This window comes from Rissa tridactyla, chromosome 1, assembly GCF_028500815.1.
Source record: "Rissa tridactyla isolate bRisTri1 chromosome 1, bRisTri1.patW.cur.20221130, whole genome shotgun sequence".
Classification (NCBI taxonomy): domain Eukaryota; kingdom Metazoa; phylum Chordata; class Aves; order Charadriiformes; family Laridae; genus Rissa; species Rissa tridactyla.
The window spans coordinates 100,640,215-100,666,396 of record NC_071466.1 but is presented as its reverse complement, the minus strand read 5'-3'; the positions used below and the strand labels follow the sequence as shown (position 1 = coordinate 100,666,396).

The following is a 26,182-nucleotide window of genomic DNA, read 5'->3' as shown; positions in this document are numbered from 1 at the left end:
CAGACCTCCTCATTGCTAAACTTTCATTCCAGCAACCATCAGTCCATTTGAATTTACACCGTTTTTTCCATGACTCCCATGGTTTATGAAAGGGACATATGGCTGCCTTTAGAAGCCACTGCTCATACTGCAGATCTCGTGCTTGAAATGCCTTGCTGCTCTGCTCCCCTCTGTCATGACAGAGGCTGGGACAGTCAGACTGATATACACCCTGCAAACAATTGCTAAACAGCTCAGAGCAATCTGTTTTGAGATTTTATGTTTGGGATAAGATGAGCAGCAGCTAAAAGGAAAAGGAAAACCTCATCCTTGCAGATACAGCACTGGCACTAGGTGCTCCTGCTCTGAGGGATAGAAGCTAAAGACAAAAGAACTGAAACAACCCTCCAAAATTGCTCTGGTTGCAATGTGGTCAGCTAGAAGAGCAGGCAAAATTGTCTCAAAACAGAGGAGCTTTCTCTCCCTGGAGCTCCAAAGATGACATAACCACAGAATTAGTTTCTCTAATGCCTTTTAAAATGCCTGTATTCAATTCTTTTCTTTCACCAACAGAGAACCAGCATCATTCACACATTTGCAACTGGGGCTATTCCAAATATAAATTCAATAATTCATGGAATTAATTTATTAATTTAATCTGGTAAATGAGTCTTCACTAAAGTAATGATTCTTACTTTCTTAAAACAAACTGCTATAGCAAAGGATTTTGGTTTCTAACTGGTTAACATACACCTTCTGTTTCCTCAGCTAACATTCCCTTTTAAACACTTGGGGATGCTCCAGTGACAAAGAATCAATTTTACTTTCAACTTTTGCCTGTCATTTCAATTAGACTAACATGCCAGAGATTTTCATTACGCAAGAAGAAAAAAGAGAGCTTTGTCAGCAAAGAGAAGATTAAACAATTGAAATAAGAAATATTTTAAAAGAACGTCACCTTGTCACATATTGGGTTTTGCATGTGCCAGTATGAAACATATACTGCTGTTTTATCCCAAAAGCAGTAACATGCTTTTTCAAGGGATTTTTTTCCTAGCTGCTTTTTTTCTATTCAGCTCATAGATGGTGGGTTAATTTTTCTTCTGTCTTTAGCTCCCTGTCAAAGAAGCACAGACAGGGCCAAGTCTCTAAAAAGCCAGCAAGGGCTGTGAAGAATAAAATGAAATCAAAGTCCTTTATCAGTGTGCAGTCAATCTGCTTCTCAAATCAGGCAACAGCAAGAGATGCTGAGGAACAGCCACTGCAGGGAGCATCACTTTCCTCTGATGCCGCTTCAGCTCTACTGGTGAGCTTTGCTTTGTGTGCTTTGAAACAGTATGCCATCTCCTGGCATTTCTGACTCCTTTAGAAAGAAATTAGGTAGGCAATGTGCACAAACTCTGAGACCTCGGGCTAGTTTTTTCTTTTGTTTGTTTGTTTGTTGTGTTTTTTAACGCAGCCTGGGAAAAATTCAAAAAGGTTGTGTTAGAAGAAAAATGTTTGTAAGGGTTTTCCAAGCAATCAGGGAGTTTCCCAAGCAGGGATGTAACGTAAGGCAACATTTACTATGCACTGAAAGATTATTCACTCAAAGCAAGCCTGTACCTTGCCTACAACTTTGTCTACACTATTTCTGATGTAAAACAGGTACACTGAAGATCTCTGTCTCCCCATTCTCTGCACGTTGTGAGGGAGCTTGGAGGTAAACTGAGAAATTCATATGGAGACTTAAGACAAGAGTGAAAAGCAAGAAACACCTAAGGTTTGTGGTGTGTGTGTATGAGTTGGCTATCTGTATGTTGTCAGCCTCACCTTGTAGATTAAAAATACATATATATACTACCTAGAGTGTCGTGTGTTTTCACTATGAATTTACGCATAAAATATGGCCAAAGAACCATCTCAAAAAAAGGGCTGGAAGGACCTTGAGAGTTCACCCAAGTCTATCCTCCTTCTTTAAACCAGATTCAACTATATCTACACAATTTCAGGCAGATGTTTGTCCAATGTGATTTTGAAGACTTACAATAAATGGAGATTTTGCAACTCCCTAGGCTGCAAGTTCTATTCCATTGCTTAACTAATTTTACTGTTAGAAAGCTTTCTTGAAACCTAGGTTGAGTTTCCTGCTGCAGTTTAAGCCCATATCTTCTTTTCCAGTCTATTAGGAACATGGATAATAGGTTATTACCTTCATCTTTGCTCCAGTCTATAACCTACATGAAGTTTTATCATTGCTTTCCCCACCAGTACCCTTATCTTTTTACAACTTAACAACCCCGATGCTTTCAACATCGCCCAGAAAACTCATTTTCTCTAACAGTTTCTCTAACAATATCTGCTGTTATCCTTCGGACTCTCCAACGTTTGTCCATAGTCTTCTCAAATACGGTTTCCAAACCTGTATTCAACAATCTCAGCATATGGCATTTGGCTTTTCACAACAGGGTTAGAAAGGTAGCTAATGTCAATCTTGGGATGCACAATAACCTCAAAATCCTCTTCTGAAGAATGTAGCCAATTGTTAGATAACCCAGTACTTTTGTATTTGGCTATTTATATTAACCATTTTCTTGCACTTACCCATACTAATTTTTATCTTTTTCCAGACCAATTTCTCAGTTCATCAAGATCTGTCTGAATTCTAGTTCTGTCTCCAGTGTACTTGCAATCGCTCCCAGCCTTGTATCTCCTGCAAATTTAATACGCAGTCTTGCTATTTCATTATCCAGGTCACTAATGGAACCACTGAACAAAAGCGGACTCAAGAGAGATACCTATGCTGCTTTCTCCTGCCCACAACAATGAATGACTGGTTTCATAGCTTCCCATAGAACAGCAATCAGTTGTATATCTAGCCTGAGCGGTCTCAGTGAAACTGTGTTTGCCTTAGCTAGGTTTCTCTCAATGAACATGCATCCTCTGGGCTTATCTCCATGGCTAAATGGAGCCAGGGAGTGTGTTGAGCACTCTGCCCTGATGATCCACACCACTTTTTATCTTGATCTCTAGCTCAGTTTTGTGCTACTAAAATAGCACTCTTCAAAACAAATCTGCTTTAGAGGGGCTAGTGCTAAGCAGTGTAGACAGACATCAGTCAACATCATGTACTCTTGGGGCCAGGTGCTGCTCCTTGGCCCTTACTTAAACAGCAGTACAGATGAGGCCTACAATCAGTAGTCTCATCAGTAATTAAAGTAAATTTTTAGTTCTACAAGGTAAAAACACAGAGATCTCCACCTTTTTGCACAACACCATCACAGAATTGTCTACCCTGCTCTACCTCAGGCCTTCATTGCTCCTGGAAATCGGTTTTAGAGTCTCTTGGATTGATAAGTTATCCAGTAATGGAGGCTATGACAAGTTGTTTCTACTTGGAAGCAAACTGGGTTAATATGAAATCAATACATTACTGTATTTCTAAAGAATGAACTTCAAGTTCTGTACCCCTGAACAGAGTAGACAGACCACTGATGTGCCCTCTCAGTGAACTCCCTAAAGATGCGAAACTCTGCCTGAGGCCATGGACTAGTACTTTTCTCCAGTGCTGCTGGCTTTTCCCTTGCTTCCTTTCACAGATGGACAGACTGTCAGAGCTGCAAACCACCACCAATCCAGGACCACAGTGTTCAGTAAGACTAGATACCACTTTGATTATATAACGGCTTCTGATCAGGTCTTGCTATTTTGGCTCATGTTTTGAAACATGACATCTGTTTTTCACTCAGAATTATTGAAGTTAACTGTTGTAAACAGAAGCTATACACCATACAGAATGCAGCTTCCATATAAAATTTGATTGTTCTCTTTTTTTTCTTTTTTTTTTTTTTCCCTTAAATGAGGAACTGAAATTTTAGAAAGTGCAAGATGTATATTTTGGAAATAGCAGAGGCAGCTCCCTGCCTTCCCACCTCCAGAAAATCTTGCAAACCCATTTCCAGGAATCACACCTGGAAGAGAGCCCACTGCCTGGAATTCCAGGGAGCCCATGAAGTCAAGGAGTCCATTGTTTGGGAGCCACTGAGGTACACCACCTGCTTATCCCTTTGCAGCAACTCACAGGGTTGGGGCTCTGCTGGGGCTCATGATCAGGGAAACAGCATGTGGCAGCATGGACTGGTGACCACAGGAAGGTCAGGAGACCTCCTGATGGTCTGCCAGGGGTGCTGCTGCCTCCTTTGGTGGTCCCAAGAAATCAACATGTTTGTTCAGAGCATTTCAGTTAACTCACAAATTGTATGACCCCATCTGGTCCCAAGTGTCCCAAGTGTCTATACGATACAGAATGGAATGGGATGAATCCACACCTGCTGAAATACGCTGCAACTGACACCAAGGACTTATTGTTAGACTGTATTGATATACCCATATGTTAAATTATGTAGTGAGACAAGACCAGAGTTTTATGAAAAAATCAATATCAAATTTGTTTTAGTAGGGCTTTGCAAGGAGGCCTTTTAAAAATCGTATAAAACAGCACATCAGAATTCATTTATAGTCTGTCACATCTCCCTTGAGATCTGCTCCACGACAAAAATAAGACATAATGTAAAGATGACAAAACAATTAAAAGAATGAATGTGCTATGTCTGAGAGTTGGTAACAAAGTGTGAAATAATTACGAAAAAGCTGTAAACAGTATGGGTGGTATATTAAAAAGACATATTTTAAATACCATTCAAAATAAGTTTTTAAAATAACCTGTAAATTATACACTATTTCTGGGCTATATAAAGATAAAGAATTAATAAACATAAATATCTTAATACTTTAAAAAGTACTGTATAGACACAGTGATAAATACTGCTTGTAGTACACAAATCAATGAACATATATTTTAAATGCAACCTTACAGATTCTGCTGACTGTAAGTAAGCTTCCATTCAATGCTAATTTTATCTGCTTCTGCCAGTTACCTCTCCCCTCTTTTAAGAGACTTTCAGCATCCTTTGAATCACGGAAGCCTCTACAGTGTGTAACAACAAATCAGTTCTGGCTTATAATTGCTTTTGCTCTATTTTCCATGTCTTTTATTCAAGTATTTAAAACTGGAGAGGAACCAGAGGTCAGAGAGTATGATGTAAAGCCGCCTCACGTTGAGTTTGAATTTGGGCGCATCCCATGCAAAATCAAAACAAGACTTGTGTCTGCCTGAAAAAAATGTATGGAAAACACCTGGATGCTGGGAGTTTATGTCAGCTAATTCTGGTTCTTTAAAGATCTAGTTAAGGTAGTTGTATGTACTTTCTTATAATGACATATAAGATACATATCATCTGGTTTAAGATAACCATGTATACTTTCACTAAAGTAAAAAAGGAGAAGGGAAGCTTTTGGAAGAAGATTCATCCAGCTTCTCCCAGACATCTAGCTTCTTTTCTTTGATGAAAGGAAAGCCTTGATGACTCCAGAATCAGCATAGATATCTATCTTCCAGATGTGTAAAGTCGGGTAAGCTGAATCCCACCTTGAGTCTATAAGTTACAGAGGTAGAGCAGAGGTGACTCTCTTCTTTCAAAAGGCAACCACCAGAGTCTCCTGTGTATGCTATTGATAGGATATCAGTAATACATTGCAAAGAATATCCTTCAGGTGTTTTCTGGAAGATTCTGCATGTCTTTGTACTGGGGAATGTATCTCAAACATATAGGACTTCATAAGAAACCAAGATATTTGGCCTGTTTTCCACTGGGACCTTTTGAAAACTCTGTGACCAGAGTAGGGAGCTTGCAGTCTATGCATTTGTGGAAGAGAGGAAGGAAAGATGGAGAAAGAGTCTGATTCATGACACTTTTCCCACTGAATAGGAAAACTCCACTGTAATATGCCCTGACTGGGGAATCAGACTATAGTTTTTCCCTCAATATAGTGCTCTACAGATTGTCAGGAAAAGGTGCATAGAGATGTGAGAAACAGATGAATAGTCTAGTCACTACTGCTGCTGCTGGTGCTTATCCTATCACAGGACTGAGCAGACAGAATGTACATGGGAATGGTGTCTTGTGTACACATCATACGCCTGTTGTTTAACTTGACAGCAGGTTAGACCATACTTTTTTTTTCTCTTAGTGAGTTTAAACCAAAACCAAAAAATGAAACAAATACAGAAGTCTAACAGGCTTAAGAGTATGTTTCTCACAGAAAAAGAAATATACCAAAAAGATCAGTATCCCATCTGACCCAAACAGTCCCAGATGTCAGTCAGTTTCTAATATCAATTATGTTTTCAAGTAAATTGACTTGGATTTTGGCCAAATATAAGATCGGTTCCTTCTTCTCCATCATTACTTCACATCTGTTCATCTCCCCCATCTCCCAAACCCAACTGTTTCCCAGAAGTATTTCCAGGCCAAGATGAATCTTTTTGTATCTTTCTAAATCCTTTGGAGAAGTCCAGAATTGTGGAATTACAGTTTTCAAAGATTCTCTCAGAAACAGGTCACCTGGGGCTGACTGTAGGGTTTGCACTCTGAGATGACTTCTATTAATCATCCCTATTTCAGCATTGGGGTCTGCTATGTGTTCTCGTTCATCATCCGGCTAATCCAGCTAATACTCTTGTCACGACAGCATCATCTGGGATCTTTGCAGGAACTTTCTCACTCCATTCATCTGTTTCAACAGCATCTTGCTCTGGAATTTCTTCTCCTACCATTCCTCAGGCATCTGATCATTTGGGACCTCAGTCAAGGTGGGTTTAAGGGAGAAATCATATATCTTAGCAGTATCCTACAACTAACAACAGTTTGATCAACTAACATTTCAAAGCTATTGCCAGGATTCCAGACCAGAGAATAAGTTGGTTCTTAGCAGAAAAGTAGCTTTTTTAATTTGTGCCTGGATGCTTTGCAAGCTTCTTGTCATATTTGCCAGTCTTTGGCTACTCATGATGGAAAGTGAAATGCAATGTGTAATCTTCCTCAAATGGAGTTTTATTGTGGAATTGATCACAGTTTGGTTCAGGGGCTTGGAGGAGCAGCTTCACAGAGGTATTCTTGAATGCTTGGACTGCTGCCCCGGGGCAGGTGAGAAACCACTAAAGAGCTTGTGGGTAAGGATCAGAGGACAGACCAGTAATCATAATGTTGTAGTATGTGTCTGCTACAGATCTCCTGATCAAGACAAGGAGGCAGATGAAGTTGTCTTTAAGCAGCTGAAGAAAGCTTCACAAACACACATCTTGGTACACGTGGGTGACTTTTACCACATTGACAACTGCTGGAAGGGCATTAAGACTGGAAGCAAGCAACCTAGGAGATTTCTGGAAAGTACTGAAGACCATTTCTTGTTGGAAGTGATCAATGAACTCACTAGTAAAAATGCTCTGTTGAACCTATTGCCCACAAACAAGGAAGAACCAGCTGAAGATGGGAAGATCTATGACAGCTTTGGCTGTTGTTACCATAAGACTGGAGTTCAAGTTCCTGAGAGGAGTGAACCTATGCAAAACTGTCCCAAAGGGCAAAGAGGCTCAGGACAGCTGGCTAATCTTCAAGGACAATCTCCTCAGAACACAAGAATGGTCTGTTGTAATGTATGGAAAGTTCAGCAAGCATGGCAGAACATGGATGAACATGTAATGCTGATTGAACTCAAATACAATTTTTTTTGTGGAGGACAAAAGCAAGAAAGGTTTCTTTAATCACATCAGCAGCAAAAGGAAGGCTAAGGGGAGTTTGGGTGGGTCAATGAGGCAGGGTACTTAGTTAAAAGGAATTTGGAAAGAGCTAAGGTACTCAATGCCTTTTTTGCCTCAGTTTCACTGGTAAGGTTTGCACTCAGGCCTCCAGGCCTCTGAACCTTCTCAAAGAGTATGAGGGAGTAAAACTGTACTCACAGTAGAGGGAGATTGAATTAGAGAGTACTTAAGATAATCACTTAATTAGACATACAGAAACCTGTGGTACCACATGGGATGCATCTGAGGGTGCTGAAGGAGGTGGATGATGCCATTATGAGGCTAGTCTTGGTTGTATTTGAGAGGCAATCAGAGGAGGCTTCTGATCACTGGAAAAAGGCAAATGCCACACTCATCTTCAAGAAGGGCAAGAAAGGGGATCCAGACAAGGCTGGCCAACCTTGTCTCAATGATATGAGATGGTTATTGAGCAAATCCTACTAGATGCCATTTTTAAACACACAAAGGAAAGGAAGGAAGAACTGACATGTATTTAACAAACGCAAATCAAACTTGACTAACCTGATTGCTTTCTAGAACAAAGTAACTGGCACTGTGGACAAGGAAGGGCAGTGGATGTTGTACACCTCAGCTTTAGCAAAGCTTTTGACCGAGTCTTCCACAGTCTCATTATCATCAGATTGGTGAAATATGGGCTGAGTAAGTGAACAAAATGGATGGAAAATTGTCTACACTGCTGGGCTGAGAGTTGTGATCACTGGTGCAAGGTTCGACTGCAAGCCAGTAATTACTCATATCATTTTCTGGGACCAAAACTGTTTAATGTTTAATTAATGACAGGAAAGACAGAAGAAGAATGAACTGTCAGCAAGTTCATGAATGGCCTGAAATTGGTGGCAATTGTTTATATACTGGAGAGCAGGGCTGTTGTTCAGGGGGACGTAGACATGTTGGAGAAACAGGGTGATCAGAGTCTTGTGAAGTTCAAAAAGAGCAAATACAAAGTCCTGCATCTGGGATAGAATAACCCCATGCACCAGTACAACCTGAGGGCCAACTGGCCAAGAGGCAGCTCTGCAGAAAATTACCAACTCTACATTTGTAAAAGCGTAGCCAGCAGATCCACATAGGTGATGTTTCATCTCTACTCTGTACTCGTGAGACTGCAACTAAATACTCTGTCCAGTCTTGGGGTCTCCAGTGCAAAAAAACCACTGGAGCAAGTACAGGATGGGGCTGTCAGGGCTGGCCAGGAGGCTGGAGCATGGTGCATACATACAAGGATAGCTGAGCCAGCTAAGTCTGTCAGCCCTAAGAAGAGAAAGCTCAGGGAAACTTTATTGTCACTATATATACTTGATCAGATGATACAGAGAAGATGGAGCTAAACTCTTCTTGAAGCTGCAGGGTGGGAGAAGTTTCAACATGGGAAATTTTGATGAACTGGGGAAAAAAATTTACCATAAGACCCTGGTCAAATATTGGAACTTGGGCTCAGAGGAACTGTGGTATCTCCATGCGTGGAATTGTTCAAGACTTCACTAGACATGTCCCTGAGCAACCTGATGTAATTAAACTTGCTTTGAGAAGGGTATTGGAATAGGCAACCTCCAGAGAAACCTTCCAACCTAAATTCTATTATTCTATGGAAGTTTAAAAATGGAAATCCAGTTGGCCAAAATATGTATGCAACAACTGAAACCAAACACTGGTAGAGCTAATGTGCATCTCTCTAAGATAAAGTAACACATTAGGTTACCACCAAGATGTTTCCTAAATTAGATGGGGGAAAGGCTCCAATAAAACTCCTATGACATTTTGTGCAATTGGCAGTATTGTTAAGTCTTTCATGTCTGAACACTTTCTAATCACAGTTGCCCAAACAAGTTCTGCTTTTAGCTTTCACTGTCATGAAATCAGAGGGCAATAGTGAGGACATCTTATTCCACATCTTAATATGAATGGAACAAAGACAAGAACTAACTGACAATGTCCTGAAAAGGAAAATCACCGAAAAGGAGACCAGTCTCCATTTATTATCCCTTTATAGTTCAGTTCTTTTCCATTAATCTCCAGGCTTCCCATGGAGAAAGCAGAAGACTGATGCACAGTTTAATGACCTGCTTTGTTGGAAACAGCAGGATAAGCCCATTTAATATGTTTGCTCCTATTAGTGAAAGACTGACCAATGGATCACCCCCAACCAAACCCCAATAGCAACAACGACTGCACTTTTCTAATCAACAAAGCAAAACAGATTTTAACACGTGTATTTCTGATTGAGTGATGCCATACTGTTTGTTGACACCCAAATGATACAGTTGGTTTGTATTTCCTCAGCTATTAACCTCTCTCTGCTTTCCCTGTCAGTTCTAATGCTTTCTCAGCTCTTCCTGCACCAGGAAATCCTGCTTAACCTTCCTTCTCCTGCCTTCAGCACACATTGTGCTTCTTTCTGTGTTGCTTTTTACCTGTTCTGAAATTACAGTTTCCCAGACTGGCTAGCCATCGCACGCATTGTGCTACAATGACCTTTTCCAGGCACTTTTTGCCATATAAATTATTTAACCTAAACCCCATTGGTTCCTCCTTATGTAGTGTACTGACCTGAATGCAACAAGAAGTTGGTGGGGTTTCTTTCAGAGATCACCTAAATCTCATTTTCTCTTGCCCTTTTAAAAGCCCTACCAATATACACCTACAACTCAAGGTAGCAGGTGCTGGAGCAGCCATGTAAGGCAGCTCCCCCCACCACCACGTAGGACCTGAACCACCCCAGCTTGTTTGCTAGGGTTCAAACCATGTGCAATGTTTATGGCACCACTGGGAAAACCTATATTGACAGGATGGTATGGCAGCCTGTGCTGCAGCTGATAACACTGTGTTCCTTCCCCGAGGCATGGGCAGAATGAATGTAATGAGTCCTGCCAGTACGCTGTGGGTAAGCACACCTAGAAGTAAGCTGGCCAACATGGGACCATTACAGGCAGTCTTGAGAAGCCAGATCATACAAAGAATTGGACATTGATGTGGGAGAAAGTGGGGTCAAGAACTGTTGGAACCTGGGCTATGAGTTAGCATAGAGGATAATTATTTTAACTTAAATTCTGGTATGTTTTGTTTCTTATATTTGAAGAATGAAGGACCCATTCATTGATATTTAAGTATTTTTTCCTATATTTGCAGAATAACAAAGAGAAAGTTCTGCCTAATAATGCCTATACATTAATATAGGCACAACAATTAAACAGTATGACATCGGATCCTTGCTTGCCCTTTATGTTGGCTAAAGAATAGATTGCAGTGGAGAATCATTTTTATTTTTCACATGTTAATCATATTTGTGGCTTGAAACATCCCAGGCAAATACTGTCCTTAGGACACAGAATATTTAAAAAGGATTTGCATCCTTCTGTACAGAGGCAGCAGAGGTTTTAACAGCTTCTGCCCATGCAAAACAAAATGAACTGTGCAAGCAGTAGCAAATCTTCATCTTATAATAGGTCAGGATCATATGAGAGTTGTGCTTTGTAGTAAAAATGTGCATAACAGAGTTAATTTGTTTTCCTGTTGGTGACTTAAACATTAAAGCAGTGTTCTTGTGTAAAGGGCGTACACATACTGCTTGTAAAAGACAATCTGCAAAGAATATAGCCTTCCCATAAGTTTACCTTTACCACTGTTCTCTTCTCACTGATGTTTAAAAACTGAGTTTGTCTTTCTGTTTAAGTGTCAGAAAAGTTATTTTGCAACCAGGGCTTTGACTGAAGGAAGAAGTCTGGTCAGGAAGTTTTTATGGCTCTATACCTCCAACGACAGCACTTGCTACTTACGGTGGCAGAAGAAATGATAAAGACACAGGTTTTCTATTTATTCCCCTCCCCACTCTAATTGAAGACCACTTTTTCTGTCAACTATTTGTCTCTGCCAACAGTGAACTACACAAGAACTTCCTTGGGATATAGGCCATATCTGCACAGGAGTGTTAACATTCAAGCACCTCTGCAGCAGACTGCAAAGCTAGCTCTGAATAAAATAACCTTTTATTTCACAGTTCTTTTAAGGATAAAGGATGACAAAGCATTCTGTTAGAAGTAAAGTTAGAGGAGTGCATCCTATATTAAATGTGTCCTGAGCTCTTGCGCTTATTCAGAGATGTCTAACTTGGCTTCTGGAAACAGACCACTGCCTGTGATCACGGCCTCACACACAATACCGGGCTGATACAGAAGACCTGCTCTGTAAGCCACAGCTCATGCTGATCTGCAACGCACTAATCAGAAGTGGTACAGGGTCTGTCCTCGTAGATACATATTGTACATATATTTACACACATATGTGTATATACACATATATATATTTATATGTACACACACACGCACACCCCTCCATGCACACAGGTAACAACAGGATAACTACACATGTACACATTAACACGTAATAGAAAACACAAAAACTTCCAAGTGCCTCTGCCTTGGGCTAAGGTATGCAGTGATACCCCCACCTCATGCCACAATGAACACCACAAAAATATGGCAGTAAAATTCAGTATAGACCAAGACTAGCGAAAAGAGTAACTCTTCTTGTCATTGTCCGTCACTGAGGTACTCCAAAAGGTAACCATACAATAAGCAGGCTTAAAAAAATAATTTTGTATATGACAGAACTGCATATTAGAGAAAAAAATTTGTAGACGAGGATGTTTGTTTTCCTGGTGATGTAAACAGACAAAAAATGGTTGCTAGCAAAGCCTCAGGAAGAAACACTGCAGCTTTGTGCATGGCAAGTAACTAGCAAGAGCCAGCAGCACCACCTGGTGTTCTCTCCAGCCCCCCAGAGATGCGCTTGGTCCCTGCTTGGACCAGAGCCATAACAGCACAGTCCAGTTCTGTAAACTTCGACCTCTTTACCTCACTGTGTGCCGTTGAAATGTGTGAACCATGATGGAAAAATCTCTGGCTTGTTTACATTTAAATGGTATGCTCAAGATAGTTTGGTTTGCATGGCTACAGTTATTAAATTAAATTAAATTAGTAATCAGTAGACCCAAAATATAAACGAAGCCAAGATCTCCAACCCTTAGCTTTGGATGTGACTAATAAACCCTGCTTATAGTATGATGTATCAGTTTCAGCATAGCCATCACTGGTCATGTGTTTTCCCTGTCTCCCCTTGAATATCTGCAGAATTAGTTCACTTGTGGGAAGAGTGGGCTGGGTGAGGCTGTGTCTGCCCGCAGGGTCCTGTGCAGACGTACCCTCTGGCCTTCCTCTCTCTCAGCCAGCTTTGAAAACAAGCCTGAGGCACTTTTGGAAATTTCCCCTGTCAAACTCCTCCTACTTCTGGAACAATATTTTCCTTGTCTATTAAACGAAGATTGCATTTTGCAACTTGCAATGCTTCCTTTGATGGGAAGTCCTGTTTAAAAACTAAATCAAAACCTTGGATAAAATCTGCATAAGTGCTTTTTCAATGCATATTAAAATAAATATGCATGGGTATTTACAAAGAGCAATTGGCCCTTGTGCTTAAAGATATCTGGGTTCCATTGTGGCTCAAAGAGGGAAAGATACTTAATATTCAATTCTATTTTTCTTTTGTCACTTTCTCAGTAAGTAATAGCATGTACACATAGACTGGGCAAATACTTGAGGCACAAATAAGCTTATTCACAAGCAAATATGTTCATTCATAAGTCATTATGCTCCTTCACACATGAATACCCAAGCCAAAAAAGCAGGAACTTAGATGAAAACACAAGTCAGATACAGCAATTGAGTATACAAATACATGCCTCCAGCTACAACAGGGTGCTACATCGCTTGCAGCTGGTCCACTAAAAGGTCACTGAATAAATTCTAAAAAAAACCCATGGCTTAAAAGATACTCAACTTCCATTGTGAGTTTTGGCATGATTTGCAAGTCAGCACCCTGCAATAAGTTTTAAGTACTGCAAAAGTTTGACAGCTTTGAAAAAACAAAACCAACTTTCAGTCACCCCGTAGCCCCAGGATCTCCCTTCACCCTTGCTTAGGGGAAAGAACAAATGGCAGGAGGTGAAGTGGCAAGGAAAGCGTCGAGCACTGAGCATGTGCAGACATGCAGTTTCAGCCCCACCACTCAGCGCTGCCCTGTGGGACTTACTGTGGGGTAGGGGTGTGAGCAGAAGACAGTGTATTTCCGAATGATGCCGTTCAGCTTGAGGGGAGGGAGCCAGGACACGAAGACGGTGGAGGCCGAAGCCGCAGCTGCTTTAACACCAGCCGGAGGACCTGGAACTGGAAAAACAAGAAGTGTTAGAGTGGTCCAAGGCAGAAACTCGGTCATCCTAGTGTAACGGAGGCGCAAAAAGGAGAAGCAGAGTGTGCTGCTTTGGTTGGTAACTGTGCCCCTGTGGACCCAGGCGGACACCCTGTGTTAGGAAGCAGCCTCCATGCTGCCCAAGCCAGGAGACGGGGTTTGGAGGGCTGTGTCCTTATTCCTAAGAAGGTAAAGGCTCTGCTTCAGAAGACCCCGAAGCAGAAGCTGCCTCTGATGGTTAAACTTTTGTGAAGTAAGTATCACTCCCAGCCTGCACGCATGAAAATATGTTAGCTGCGGCCAGTGAAATTGCCAAACAATATATTATTATAAATTGTCCATGTTGAAGACATAACTCATGCCAAATTATTACTCGCTGTATAAATAACACGCATGTGAACAGTTTAATGGATATACACAGTAGACCTGTGAATTTAATGGAGAGCAAATGAGCTGTAGGCCCATGCAGTTAGCCCTGCTTGACGTGACTCAGGTCCAGCTGGTGGCATGACATGTGAGCAGACATATGGCCACACAGTCTCCTTCGCCCCTGCCTTGCCCTCAGCAGCTCAGACCTCTATCTGGCACTGCAGTATTGGAACACAAACCTATTTCTCTAATTACAGTAGCTTTCTATATAAGCCATCAAAAACTAACACAGAGGACGAGAAAAAAAAAACCCTTCTCTAAAACTACATGGAAAAAACTTCAGCCAGGAAATGCTACAATCTTGGTACATAATCTTGCATTTTGAGGAAGGGTTTAATTTCATGAGCGTGTGTTATTTTTCAAACACACATTACACTCTACAATGTTCTCCAATTTTCTCTTCTACCAACGTGAAAAAATTCCCGCATGCTAGGATACTATATTACACATAAGCTCGTACTTAAACAAAATAGCAAGGGCTACATTTAACATCAAAATAAATTGCTTTAAAGTTTCCTGAAAAAAAAAAATCAAACTAAATAATTTGAAATACACTTTAATACTGCATGTGGTCAATATTCATGTTAAATTATTAAATTAGATATGCTGTATTGGAAATTACTACCTATGGTACTAAAGACAAAATGAAACATTCCGATGGACTCTGTTCTCTACAGAACTTTTGGTTCTTAAGGAATCTAATATTTTTGTCTAATTTCAAGCAAAACAACCAAAATGTTAGAATTTCCAGTAAAATTACCATTGCAATGCTTGATCTGCTTTCTTTACTTTCACAGAAATGTTATTGTACAATACAGATGCAAAACCACTTGTCCAGCAAGCCGATCTTCATAGATGGATCGTTAATCTTTGTTCTACCTCATTTAAGTAAGTAGGTGTATGATAGTACAAAACTTTGCCTATAAAGAGAAGTCAGACAGCCTGGGGTCGAAATTTGCTTAGCTTTGTGGCTAGCTACTTCAGGTTGTAAAAAGCAGATAAGGAGAACTTCAGTTTTTTATCTCTATAGGTACTGCTGTAAGATCTAAAAAAACTGACAGGCACCACTCAGTGCAACATTTCTGAATATGCACTTTCTATTTATAGTGTGCTAAGAAAGCTAATAAGGCATCAAGTGAGAATGTCATGATTATAATTGCATGCAAAGCCATCCCCTTGCTGTAAAGGGGCTAATTCAGTTAGCAGTTCTATCCAATGCAGAGTAAATATTGATGCTTGACAGCATTCAACATGTTATTTATACCCAGCTCATTAGAAATGCTATTTGCTCCCGCTGCTGAAGAGTGAAAGCTAGCTCTCCAGGGTAATTACTTAACCCACGGGAGGATTCCTTTACAGTTAGTAATGTTTTCTGGAAATCACTGCAAATAGACGTTATGAGGTTAAAGTAATTTATTGTTAAATTAGGGTGTGATCTATAGGGACAGGTTCTGATGGTAATTGGTCATGGCTGTCAACTGTTGAGGGATTAACTCAGAATTCATGTAGCATTTTCCAGTCACTTGACATATGTGGAAAACACTGCTTGTCAGTGGACTGCTGTATTACTGTCTGGTACACAGACCAGCAGAAAGAGGGGCTAAAAAGTCAGGAAGCCATATAGTCAAATTTCTGAAGCTTTTCTAACCCAAGCATTCCTCTGCCTCATTGCGGAGGGGTTGGAATCAGGCAACAGTTTTTGCAGTGGTGCCAAAATGGTTCTGAATGTTTTTTTATTACTTCTCTTTTTGTTACTTTGTCTTTGTTTGCTGGGTTGTGCATGTGGAAATGACTGTGTGTGGGGAAGTGTTCACATTTCCTTAGCAAGAATTCTGCAGACTGTCATCTGATGCCTTACAGACCACCACTGTCCTCTGTCCAGATGGCAAAGTCATTGTTCAAACTCATCTCCTGGACCTAAACAAGATTATTATGAGTTAGGTCAGCATTAACCGAAACATTTGTTACTAAACATGGGTTCCTTGAGTATCTGAAGTTGTGGTAGAGGAATGCGGTGCCTGCCTTGTCTTGGAGAGGAAAGACCCCAGTCTTGCTATGCTAACTTAAGGTATTTTCTCTCATTGCTGCTGCATCCTGTAGCCTAACTAGCTTCAGTCTTTATGAGACAGCAGTTTCAGGAGACCTGGGCTGTCTTATTGAATTCTTCATGGATCATTTTTTAGCACACTGGTTCCCACAGATCCCAGGCAAGACAAGCTGAATGTGCACAATACCATAGCTTCTTTTTTCCATAGTCACCAGGGGTAAAACAACGGTAAGAAGCTGGAGGACGACCAGGGCTGAGCACAGAGAGCTGAGGACTGCTTCTAGCCAACTTTGCAACCTTCCAGGGAGCAGATTTGGTAAATTTAAGATAAAAGATGGCCCCATTCTCCAGCTAGCAAGCCTTTGAAAGATATGTAAATAGCATGCTGCTTTCATGTGGAGGAGAGCACTTTGTATTCTTGACAGCGCAAGTGAAATGCTAACACAGAGAAGGCAGTTATACGACTAGTCTGGAAAACAGCATTTAGATGTGCTGGATAATGGGGAGGAGCTCCAGGAACTTTCTCATTCCCCTTTTCATAAGCAGAGAGATTATCAACATTTTTCTTCACAGTACTGAGCAGCAGGGAGGCAAACACACTGAGCGCTTTTAAGCATTTAAGAGCAGTATCACCAATATATCAGAAAACTGAACCCTGCTCTGTAACAGGCTTTTAATTCTGCACCACACAAGACTATCCTATTGACTGTTACATTTATGAAAACCAAAGCAAAATAAACTCCTGACTGCTACCAGTAGTGCCTTTGTTCACGTAGATATCCCACCTATAATTTGGAGTTACGCTAGCCAAAATACATTCACATCTACTGTCCGCCCCTCATTCACTCTCAACTGGCCTTATATTAATCACTCCATTTCTGTGAAATCCCGACAGTTTCACAAGAGGAACATTTATTATTCTGTACCTTATCTTGTTAGTCAAAAAGATAAAATTGGAGGTCTCTGACAATAGAAAAAAAAAGTATTAAGGGGTCACCAAGGACAATTTTCTATCATAGCGTCTAGGTGATGAACTGCACAGCCATCCTCACCAGCTGAACAAGCCCAAGCAGAGCTCTGCTCCAATGAATACTGAATGTACAATTGATTTGATTTATGCTTATTCATTTCAGAATAAATATAAAGCTTCATCAGATGGTATCTGTACATCCATCTTTCTCGTGCTAGTCGCCAGGAAGCTTGGTGCCCAGAGAGAGAAAGGAGAGGAGGAAAATCTCTCTGGATGCAGGCAGAGCCTTACAATGAGGCTGGCAGAGGGGTTTAATGTTATTCTTCCTTCCTCTCTGCAGCAGCCCCTGCTGCTCCCTTGCTGCAGCTTTCCCCTTGCTCTAAACGCCAACCTCTCTGGCAGAGGAGAGCTGGAAGGACAGCACTGCTGCACCGAGCAGAGCCTTCTGTGATACACAAGCAGCTTTCTGTGCATACGAATGCATTTTCTCAAAAGAAACCGATACGAGAGAGAAACATGCATCCTCCTGCATCACAGAAACCCCAGAAGCAACCTCTGACAGACAACTGTAATTGCCAATTGCAGGAAGGTTTCTCTGGGAGGGGGCTCGGAGGTCCATGTCCTCTGCTGGCCACTTTTGCCCAAGGTCAGAGATGCTGCTGCCGGCCAAGGCGCTGCCTCGTGTGTTGTGCTCATACGGGGAGTAAATTCAGTGTCTCGACTACAGTTTTCTCATATTGCATTTGCAGTGCAGAAACAGAGAGGGAATTTGTCAAGCCCCCGTTGCTACAAAGCGGAGTAGCTTTTGAAACTGTACTTTGAACACAGCAAGGAAGAGAATTTGAAGAACTACTTTAATTTTAATGATTCAGTAAATTAAATCCTCAAGCGAAGAGGACAATCGGCTTATTAGAAACTGTAAAGTGGAAAGTGTAGGGGACAAAATCACAATGAATTCTTAAAATTCAGGCATTTCTGCTTGGCTTATTTTTCTGCCAGGAGAAACTCCATGAAGAGCGGTTTCTTTTTCTAAAGGCTAATGGGGGAAAAAAAGCTAGACAAAACCCATAAATATGATCACATTGAAAGGAAAGCTCATTTTCTGTTATTTGCTAGAGCTGTTCCCATTTCCTAAGCTGATCAGCAGCAGTGTCTGACCTCTGGTGTCTAAAATCAGTATCAAACACTACAAGAAATCAAAGCTTCAACTCATTTCATCCAGGCTGACTGCTCTGCTCCCTGAGTTACTCTTATTTTGCCACATTGGAGATTTCAGGCCTGCTAAAGAAATTTTGGGCTGATGTCTTTAAGCTGAACACCAACTAAGAAGTCACAGGAGGCTATCACCTGCCTTTCAACGGCAGCAAGGGAACATGCTGCGCCACTGATTTTATAATGAAAAGTTTCACCTAATGTAAAAGAAATGAAAAAAGGAAAAGAAATTAATGGCTGATATAACGATGCGGAGGGCTTGGCAGCCACCTAAAAATATCTTAGATTTACAGATTTTATTAGAGGAGGGTGGAATACCTTGTGTTGTAATTTTAGCCAGAGAAGGTCTGGAAGCAGAGATAGAAGGTTTCCAGACCTAAACTCTGTTAAGACTGTGAGTACTTCGCATGCTGAGGGAGTGTTCAAACTAACTTTACGACAGGTTCTTTTAGGTGCACTGGAATTAGGCCTGCTGAATAATCCTTACAATAATTCATTAGAAAATTACAGAAGAGATGCCTGTTCTTTCTGAGGAATGAGGCACCTGTTCGATGCATATGGTTTGGCAATGTGAATGTTCTTTTCCCATCTAGTATCCATAGCCTTAAGGATGTTTAGACCTGGGACTTTTGTTTTGGCTTATGTTTAACTGCAGACCTTTATGTATTCCACTGTAAAACCTTTATTGCCTTTAATAAAAAGTTGTGAAGCTGAAGCAGAACATGAAATCATTGTATTTTCTGGAAATGGGTTTCAGTTTAGTTTTCTGGACAAAAGATTTAATGAGTGGAACCACTGAGAGGCATCAGAAAACATCTGAAAAGGTTAGTCACACTGCCTTGGGGTGAATTATTGTTGAACTGCCAGGAGGATTAAAGATGAGAGATGAGCTTGTGCACAGCAGCCAAACATGGTCAGATCCTACGTGCTTTGCAGATCTCAGGGGCTTATCTGATCTCAGAAAGAGAGCGAGCAAAAGAGCCACCAAGAATTAGAGAAGCAGACTAGGAAGACATGGGTTAAAGGAAAAAAAATAATATTTGGGGCTTCCGACGTTTCAGAACTGTTGCAAACTGGAGACAGATCACAGGAGATAGATGAGAGTATGTGTTAGGGGGAGGGAACAATGGGCACGGTAACCCTTCAGGTAGGAAATACTGTTATCAATCAACAAGTTATCCATCACTCTCCCTGGCCAGCAGGGCAGAGGGAAGTACTCAGCCCACTTTGCAGCAAAACAGATTGCATTATGGTGGAACCTTAACTGGTACAGGATAGATGTTCCTTATTGTCCCCCTATATTGGACTGGCTGGCTAATTTGACACATAAGGCATCAGGCTTCAATGTTGCTCAAAGGCGTAGACCAGCAAGCACATTCTTGCTCTCCTCAGCGGTGCTCTGACATTAACTATATCTCCCTGAGACCAGCTTGTCCCTGGTCTCCTGGAGCAGTGTGGGACAATTCCCTCGTCTGCTGGTGGCTTATGTCCCAGTCCCAAGGCTCTGGGCTGAGAGCTTTTGTGTTCAGAGAGCATTCAGGGAAAAGCTGCCATGCTGGGACCTACTTGACAAAAAGTACTTGAAAATGCAGCAGGTGATCTTACAGTTCTCTTATTTTTTGAGCATATTTGGAGGTTCTAGCAAAGGAGTGCAGCTATCATATAGCCTCAACCCATGAATCATCCTCTTCGACTTAGCATGCAGCTTCAGGAGAGAGGCACATGGAGCAGTGAGGGAGGAAGGGGACACCAACCCAGCCAGATCATCCAACACTATTTAACTTCTTCATAAGTGATCTGGATGGTGGGATTGAGTGTACCCAGACAAAGTTTGCTGATAGCACAAAACTGAGTGGGGAAGCGGACGCTTCAGAAGGGAGAGCCACCCTACAGGAAGACCTGTATAGGCTGGAAGAGTGGGTTAACAAGAAACTTATGAAGTTCAACAATGACAAGGATAAGGTCTTGCACCTGGGAAAATATAATTCATGAGTGCAGCGCAGGCTGGGATCTACCTGGCTGGGGAGCAGCTCTGCGGAAAGTGGCCTGGGTATCCTGGTGGACAACAAGCTCAGTATGAGTGAACAGTGTGCTGCTGTGGCAAAGCAAGCCTACAGGATGCTGGGTTGCATCAACAAGGGCATCACCAGCAGAGATAAAGAAGCCATTATCCCACTCTACTCAGCACTTGTCAGGCTGCACCTGCAATACTGTGTTCAGTTTTGGTCCCTGCTACATAAAAAAGATGTGGGCAGGCTGAAGAGGGTCCAGAGAAGGGCCACAAAGATGATCAAAGGACTGGGAAGCCTGCCATATGAGGAAAGGCTGGGAGCATTGGGTTTGTTCAGCCTTGAGAAAAGAAGGCTTGTGGGAGACCTTATCACCATGATCCAGTATATCAAGGGTGGCTACAAAGAAGACGGAGACTCCTTTTTTACAAGGAGTCTCATGGAAAAGACGAGGAGCAATGGGTACAACTTACTCCTGGGGAGATTCTGATTGGACGCAAGAGAAAAATTTTTCACAATGAGAACAATCAGCCATTGGAATAATCTCACCAGAGAAGTGGTGGATTCCCCATTGTTGGACACTTTTAAGATTCAGCTAGGGAGGGTGCTGGGCCATTTTGTCTAGGCTGTGTTTTTTGCCAAGAAAGGTTGGACCAGGTGATTGTTGAGGTCCCTTCCAACCTGGTATTCTATGATTCTATGATTATTTTTAGATTTTTCTTTGAAATATAACCATCTACCTCCAAGCACTGGGTGTCTCAAGAGCATGTGACGCAGGACTTTGGTGCTCCAAAATAGTTGTTAAAGGACTTTAGGGTGGGACCAGAATGACCTAACATTCAGTGTTTAAGACATGCAAATCTGTAGCTGAGCAAATTGTCCTTGACAGTTTCAGACTTGGTGCAGTATCTTGAGACAGTTTTATAGAGAGCCATTATTGCAAGCTGATGCAGGACTTCAGCGATACATACATCTAGCAAGTCCAGGAAGTACACGTACATTAACCAACATTGCTGTATGCCTCAGTTTCCTCGCATTTCTCAGCTATTAGACATTCACTTTTTTGCTGATAGTATACTTTGATCAAAGTGATGGAAAGCACACGAAAATAGAACAAGGAACAAATAACTCATTTGATAATATATAAGAGAAAATTTTTGAAGTACAATTTTCATTTGTACTGCATCCCCTCGATACAACCACAGTTGGGGCCAGGTGACCACACAATGTATGTAAATTTTAGAATGAGTCCCTTAATATTTTATTGGAAAAATTAATAAAATTTATCAAATCATTTTTTGATTGGCAAAAAAATGCCAAACATTCATCAAGTCAGTTAATCTACTGAATCTAATCTCTTGGCAATTTTGTAAATCTCATTACAAATTAAAAAAAATTACAAGTATATTCATATATTCATGAATGACCAGTAAACTGGATGAGTAATAAATAAAAATCCATTGACTAATTTCCTTGAAATTGCATAACTCACAGGAGAATTTACCAATCAAACATTATTCAAATAACTTCATTGCTAGGATTGTGTGAATTTTTATTTCTGCCAAAAAATTCTTGATCCAGAATTTCAGAAGTGTTTAGGGATCAAAAGATGTATTTGAGCATCTCATGGTTTTTTCAAGGCATTAAACAGGTTCGGGACAAAACTCCCTCTGAATTCGAAATTCTAGTCCTTGAAAAATAGATCAGTACGTGGCATCCTACTGAGGCAACCTGAAATGATTTCTATAGTTAAAGTTACAGGAAAGCGATTATGAAATCTTGTGTGTGTGTGTGTGATTAAAAGTTTCTTAAACTTTCAGCATTAGGACTTAAACTTTCCATGCTTTGGTCTATGAACAAAGGCAAGAGATTTTGTTCTTTATTATGCTTTTGAGGGAAGAGGTGTTTGGAGGAAATTTGGTTTTATACTAGAAAAAAATCTTCTTAGAAGCATATAAGTTATATAAGAACATCCCAGAATAGTCTCTCCTCCTCTCCCCATTTTCAATCACTTTGAAATAATTAACTCAACAACTCTCAAAATTCTCAAGCAAAATCCTGAGGTATTTGAAAACAAAACTAAAGACAAACTTGCTCAGATCATTACTGTTATCTACAGACTTCTGGCTCACCTGAAATAGAGTCTTGGAAACACTCAGATTGCTTTCAAAGCTGTGGGCACACACTCCTCTCCGTGTGCTCCTAACTCAAGACCTCCAGACACAAATCTCACTCTGCATGTTTGTGTATAATGTTTGCACTGTTTAGAAAGCTTGAGACATACAAACATCTTGTTGAAGTGGGAATCGAAAATATTTTAATCCTTACCATCTTCTTTAGTACGGGTGAAAATTTGTTCACTTCTCACTCCATCTCCAGCTCGTGTAAAAGCCAACACCTGAATGCTGTAGTTGGTGTATTTTTCCAGGCCATCAAGCTCTAGGGATGGCTGTGTAGTAGTGACATTCTTTATTTCTCCTAGCTCTGTAGAATAAAGAAGAAACTGAATTATTGCCAAGTTCAGTCTTCTCCCAGCTATTGATACCGACCATGGAAATCTTGGGGATTAAAGAGTCTACCAGAGAAGTAATGCTTCATTATTATAAAATAGCAATGAGCTACAATAAATCAAAATAAATTCCTTTGTGTCCTGACTTCTTACCATTCAAAGCAGACCCAGTTTTAATTTTCAAACTTTTTTTTGTGCAATTTTTTTAAATACAGGGAAGGGATTTGAAAATTTCTACAAGTAATAAGATTTTTCATAAAGAATAGATAACATGAAGAGATTATTGCAAAACATTCCCTAAAGCAAAAATGAGAAATTCGGTTATCTTCATAAAGATTTTCTGGTTTTGAGAAAGACCATTTCTCACAAGGAAAAACAAAAAAAGGCCCCTTTATTTTAAAATATGTAGCAAGTCCTGCTGCAAAGCACTTGATGGCAGTAATACCGGCTAACAATAGATTTAAACACAGTAAAACCAGATTTACTTGCAGAAAGATGATGCATCTTTTTTGCAGCAAGCTAAGAAGTACAAGCCATACGTCAAAAAAGCTTTAAACATATTTAGGGCAGAAAATAAAGCTGAACAAATGAAGAAAATCCAGTTTTAAGCACTGCACGAACATCATCTTTCTTCATCATGTTGTAGGACATCACATAGGAGCTTTAGATGTGCACTGATAATATTCACACAGGATCTGATCCAAAGACTACAAGGATCACTGAAAACATTTAATTTTGTGTCAGTCATGTCTACATTTTTATGTATGCTTCTCATAAATTTGTCATCTTTATTTTTAAATGTACAAAGGGATTGGTGGCTTATTTCCAAATATTTTTGACTCTAACAGTATCAGCAGTAACAATGGGCCTCTGGGTTACATTTCTACTCCACACTAACAGAGGCCAGGATTTGCAAGACAATCGCATATTAGAGTGACCCATGATCCCGATGGATGAATGCAAAAGGAAGGAGACTGCTCATTGCCCTAGAGCTGTGAAAATTCAGCAGGGCAGATAGGAATAAGGGCAAGTGCATCTCAAACCTACTAGTATTTAATTTACAAGAAAGGACTGTACAGAGAATTATCATCATGTGATAAATTGCAGATTAGTAAGCTATCTCATTTCTCCTTTGATCATTTCAGTCATTCTTTGCTCAGGAATCTATTTCCCTAGGAATTATGCTAAGAGTACAAAACGTAAGCACAACAGAAGAGGCTGGCATGAAAATAACAAGAATTTTTCAAAAATGTTTCCTTCTTTTGCCCTCAGCTATGGAGATGAAATGCATCCTGCCAAAAAATAAGCAATAACCTCTCAATTAGGCAACTAGCTGAGCAAACAGATAACCAACCGAACTAAAATAAAATACCAGTTTTGGGCAGGTATGTTCTAGGTACATATTTTCATTCTTTATAAAAGAAACCTGCTGGACTTCATAACTGGGATGAAATTCGCTCGGATCATTTTAGGTACTTTGGCAGATCTATGGAGTGTTACAAACCCATGGTGGAACCCTTCCCTGAGGGCCCCTCCAGTTAGCTTTGCCATGCCTGCTACTCAGTTAATGCTCTACGGAAAATGGCTTCCTTCACAAGTAGATGAAGCTTTCTTTAAGCCAAAGAGAAAAGGAAGTACCATGGCTTTGCAGCAGAGCGTAAATGATATAAAGGCCACATAAGGCTTGTTACTTGGTAACAGCTTCATTTCTCTCACCTCCATCCAAGAGATTGGCCCAGTAGATAACCCTGAATCCTTGCAGAATCCCATTCAGGGTTTCTTTCGCCAATGTTGACCAAGAAATAGAGATGGTTTCTGGTGATGTGGCAGTGGCTTGCACATTCCCTGGAGGGCAACTGGGCACTGAAATAAGATATTCACAATTTTAACTTGATGAATACAACTTAGTGTTTACCCTTCGGCTACCCTTTCACGGCTTTCATTTCTTTCTATCTAATTTCATTGCTATCCTTTCATTGCTAACCCACCACCCATTATTTAATTAGCAGTTACACACTGTTAACAATGCAAAACCTTTATTCTTGCTACAATCCACATGTTTCTGCAAATGCAGCTGATTTCCCTGGAATTACTTTTGATGTACTGCTTTCCCGCTTGCTGACTAGTCTTTTAATAGCTTTTGTCGCTTCTTTTGAAAGAGAAATGTGCCCCAGTACTGAAATATGCAGAATATACTGTAAGCAATTTAAATATATTTTTTAAAGTTTGCACCTAAAGTGCAGTCTTTCTGGAAAATTCTAATGTCCTTTGAAAATTGGTGGTGGGAGAAAGCAGGCACTTCTTTAAAAAATATTGGAAAAAACGTTCATGAAATATTTTCACTGGCATTTAGAAAAATTGGAAAGAATGAGCCAAATCTAAGGCATGTTATGTGGGCCATTTAGTATCAAAGCAATACAGCAGTATTAGTATTTGGTACTGCTTTTAAAGCTCATGATATCTTTAATTCTGAAAGGGACCCAAAATTGAGTAACAATCAGATAAAAACATTGCCAGGAAAAGTAAGTGTGCTGTATTCTGAAGAAAAAAACCACCTGATTTATTATAATACAAAATATATGCACGTGTGAGTATACTGCCTTCTGAGGTCTTGCAATGATAGAAACATTTAGAGTAAATGAAAAACACCAGCCTTCCATGAAGCGCATGCCTCCAAATCTGTAGCTCTTGAGAATTTTAGATATGTGCTACTCCCTTTCCCCCATGTAAAAAGTCAGATTCCTAGCTGGCACTGACTTCACTACACTGTTGCCAATTTATAGTAGCTGAAAATCTGACCTACACTATCCTTTAGGATTATTCTTTGCTTTTATACTCTAAAATATTTGGCCTCTTTTTGGATACAGAATCATTCTCTTTTTCCACTAGAGGACTCCCTCTCATTGTTTGAGAAGTACTTTTTATACAGTTAGAAAAAAAAAAATCTAAATTGTTCCTTGGATTAGATGTGTTGAATTCTGTCTGAAATAACAATGATTTTTCTCTCATTAGTTTGGATATTGTTAGAAAAAAACCCACATCTCTTTATGCTGGCAAGATAAGGCATTGTGGCAGTACAAGAGTTCTA

At 40.4% G+C, this 26,182-nt stretch overlaps 1 protein-coding gene across 2 annotated transcripts in view; it reads right to left on the bottom strand.

Moving 5' to 3' along the window:
• The window catches only part of DSCAM (DS cell adhesion molecule), a 390,238-nt gene that overhangs the window by 63,450 nt on the left and 300,606 nt on the right, over positions 1-26,182 (bottom strand). For both annotated transcript variants that reach the window (XM_054212353.1, XM_054212345.1), the window contains exons 17-19: positions 24,811-24,957; positions 22,914-23,069; positions 13,763-13,896 (exon numbers count right to left, since the gene is read on the bottom strand). In XM_054212353.1, coding sequence (XP_054068328.1) covers positions 13,763-13,896; positions 22,914-23,069; positions 24,811-24,957 — 437 coding nt within the window. The remainder of the gene's footprint in view (positions 1-13,762; positions 13,897-22,913; positions 23,070-24,810; positions 24,958-26,182) is intronic.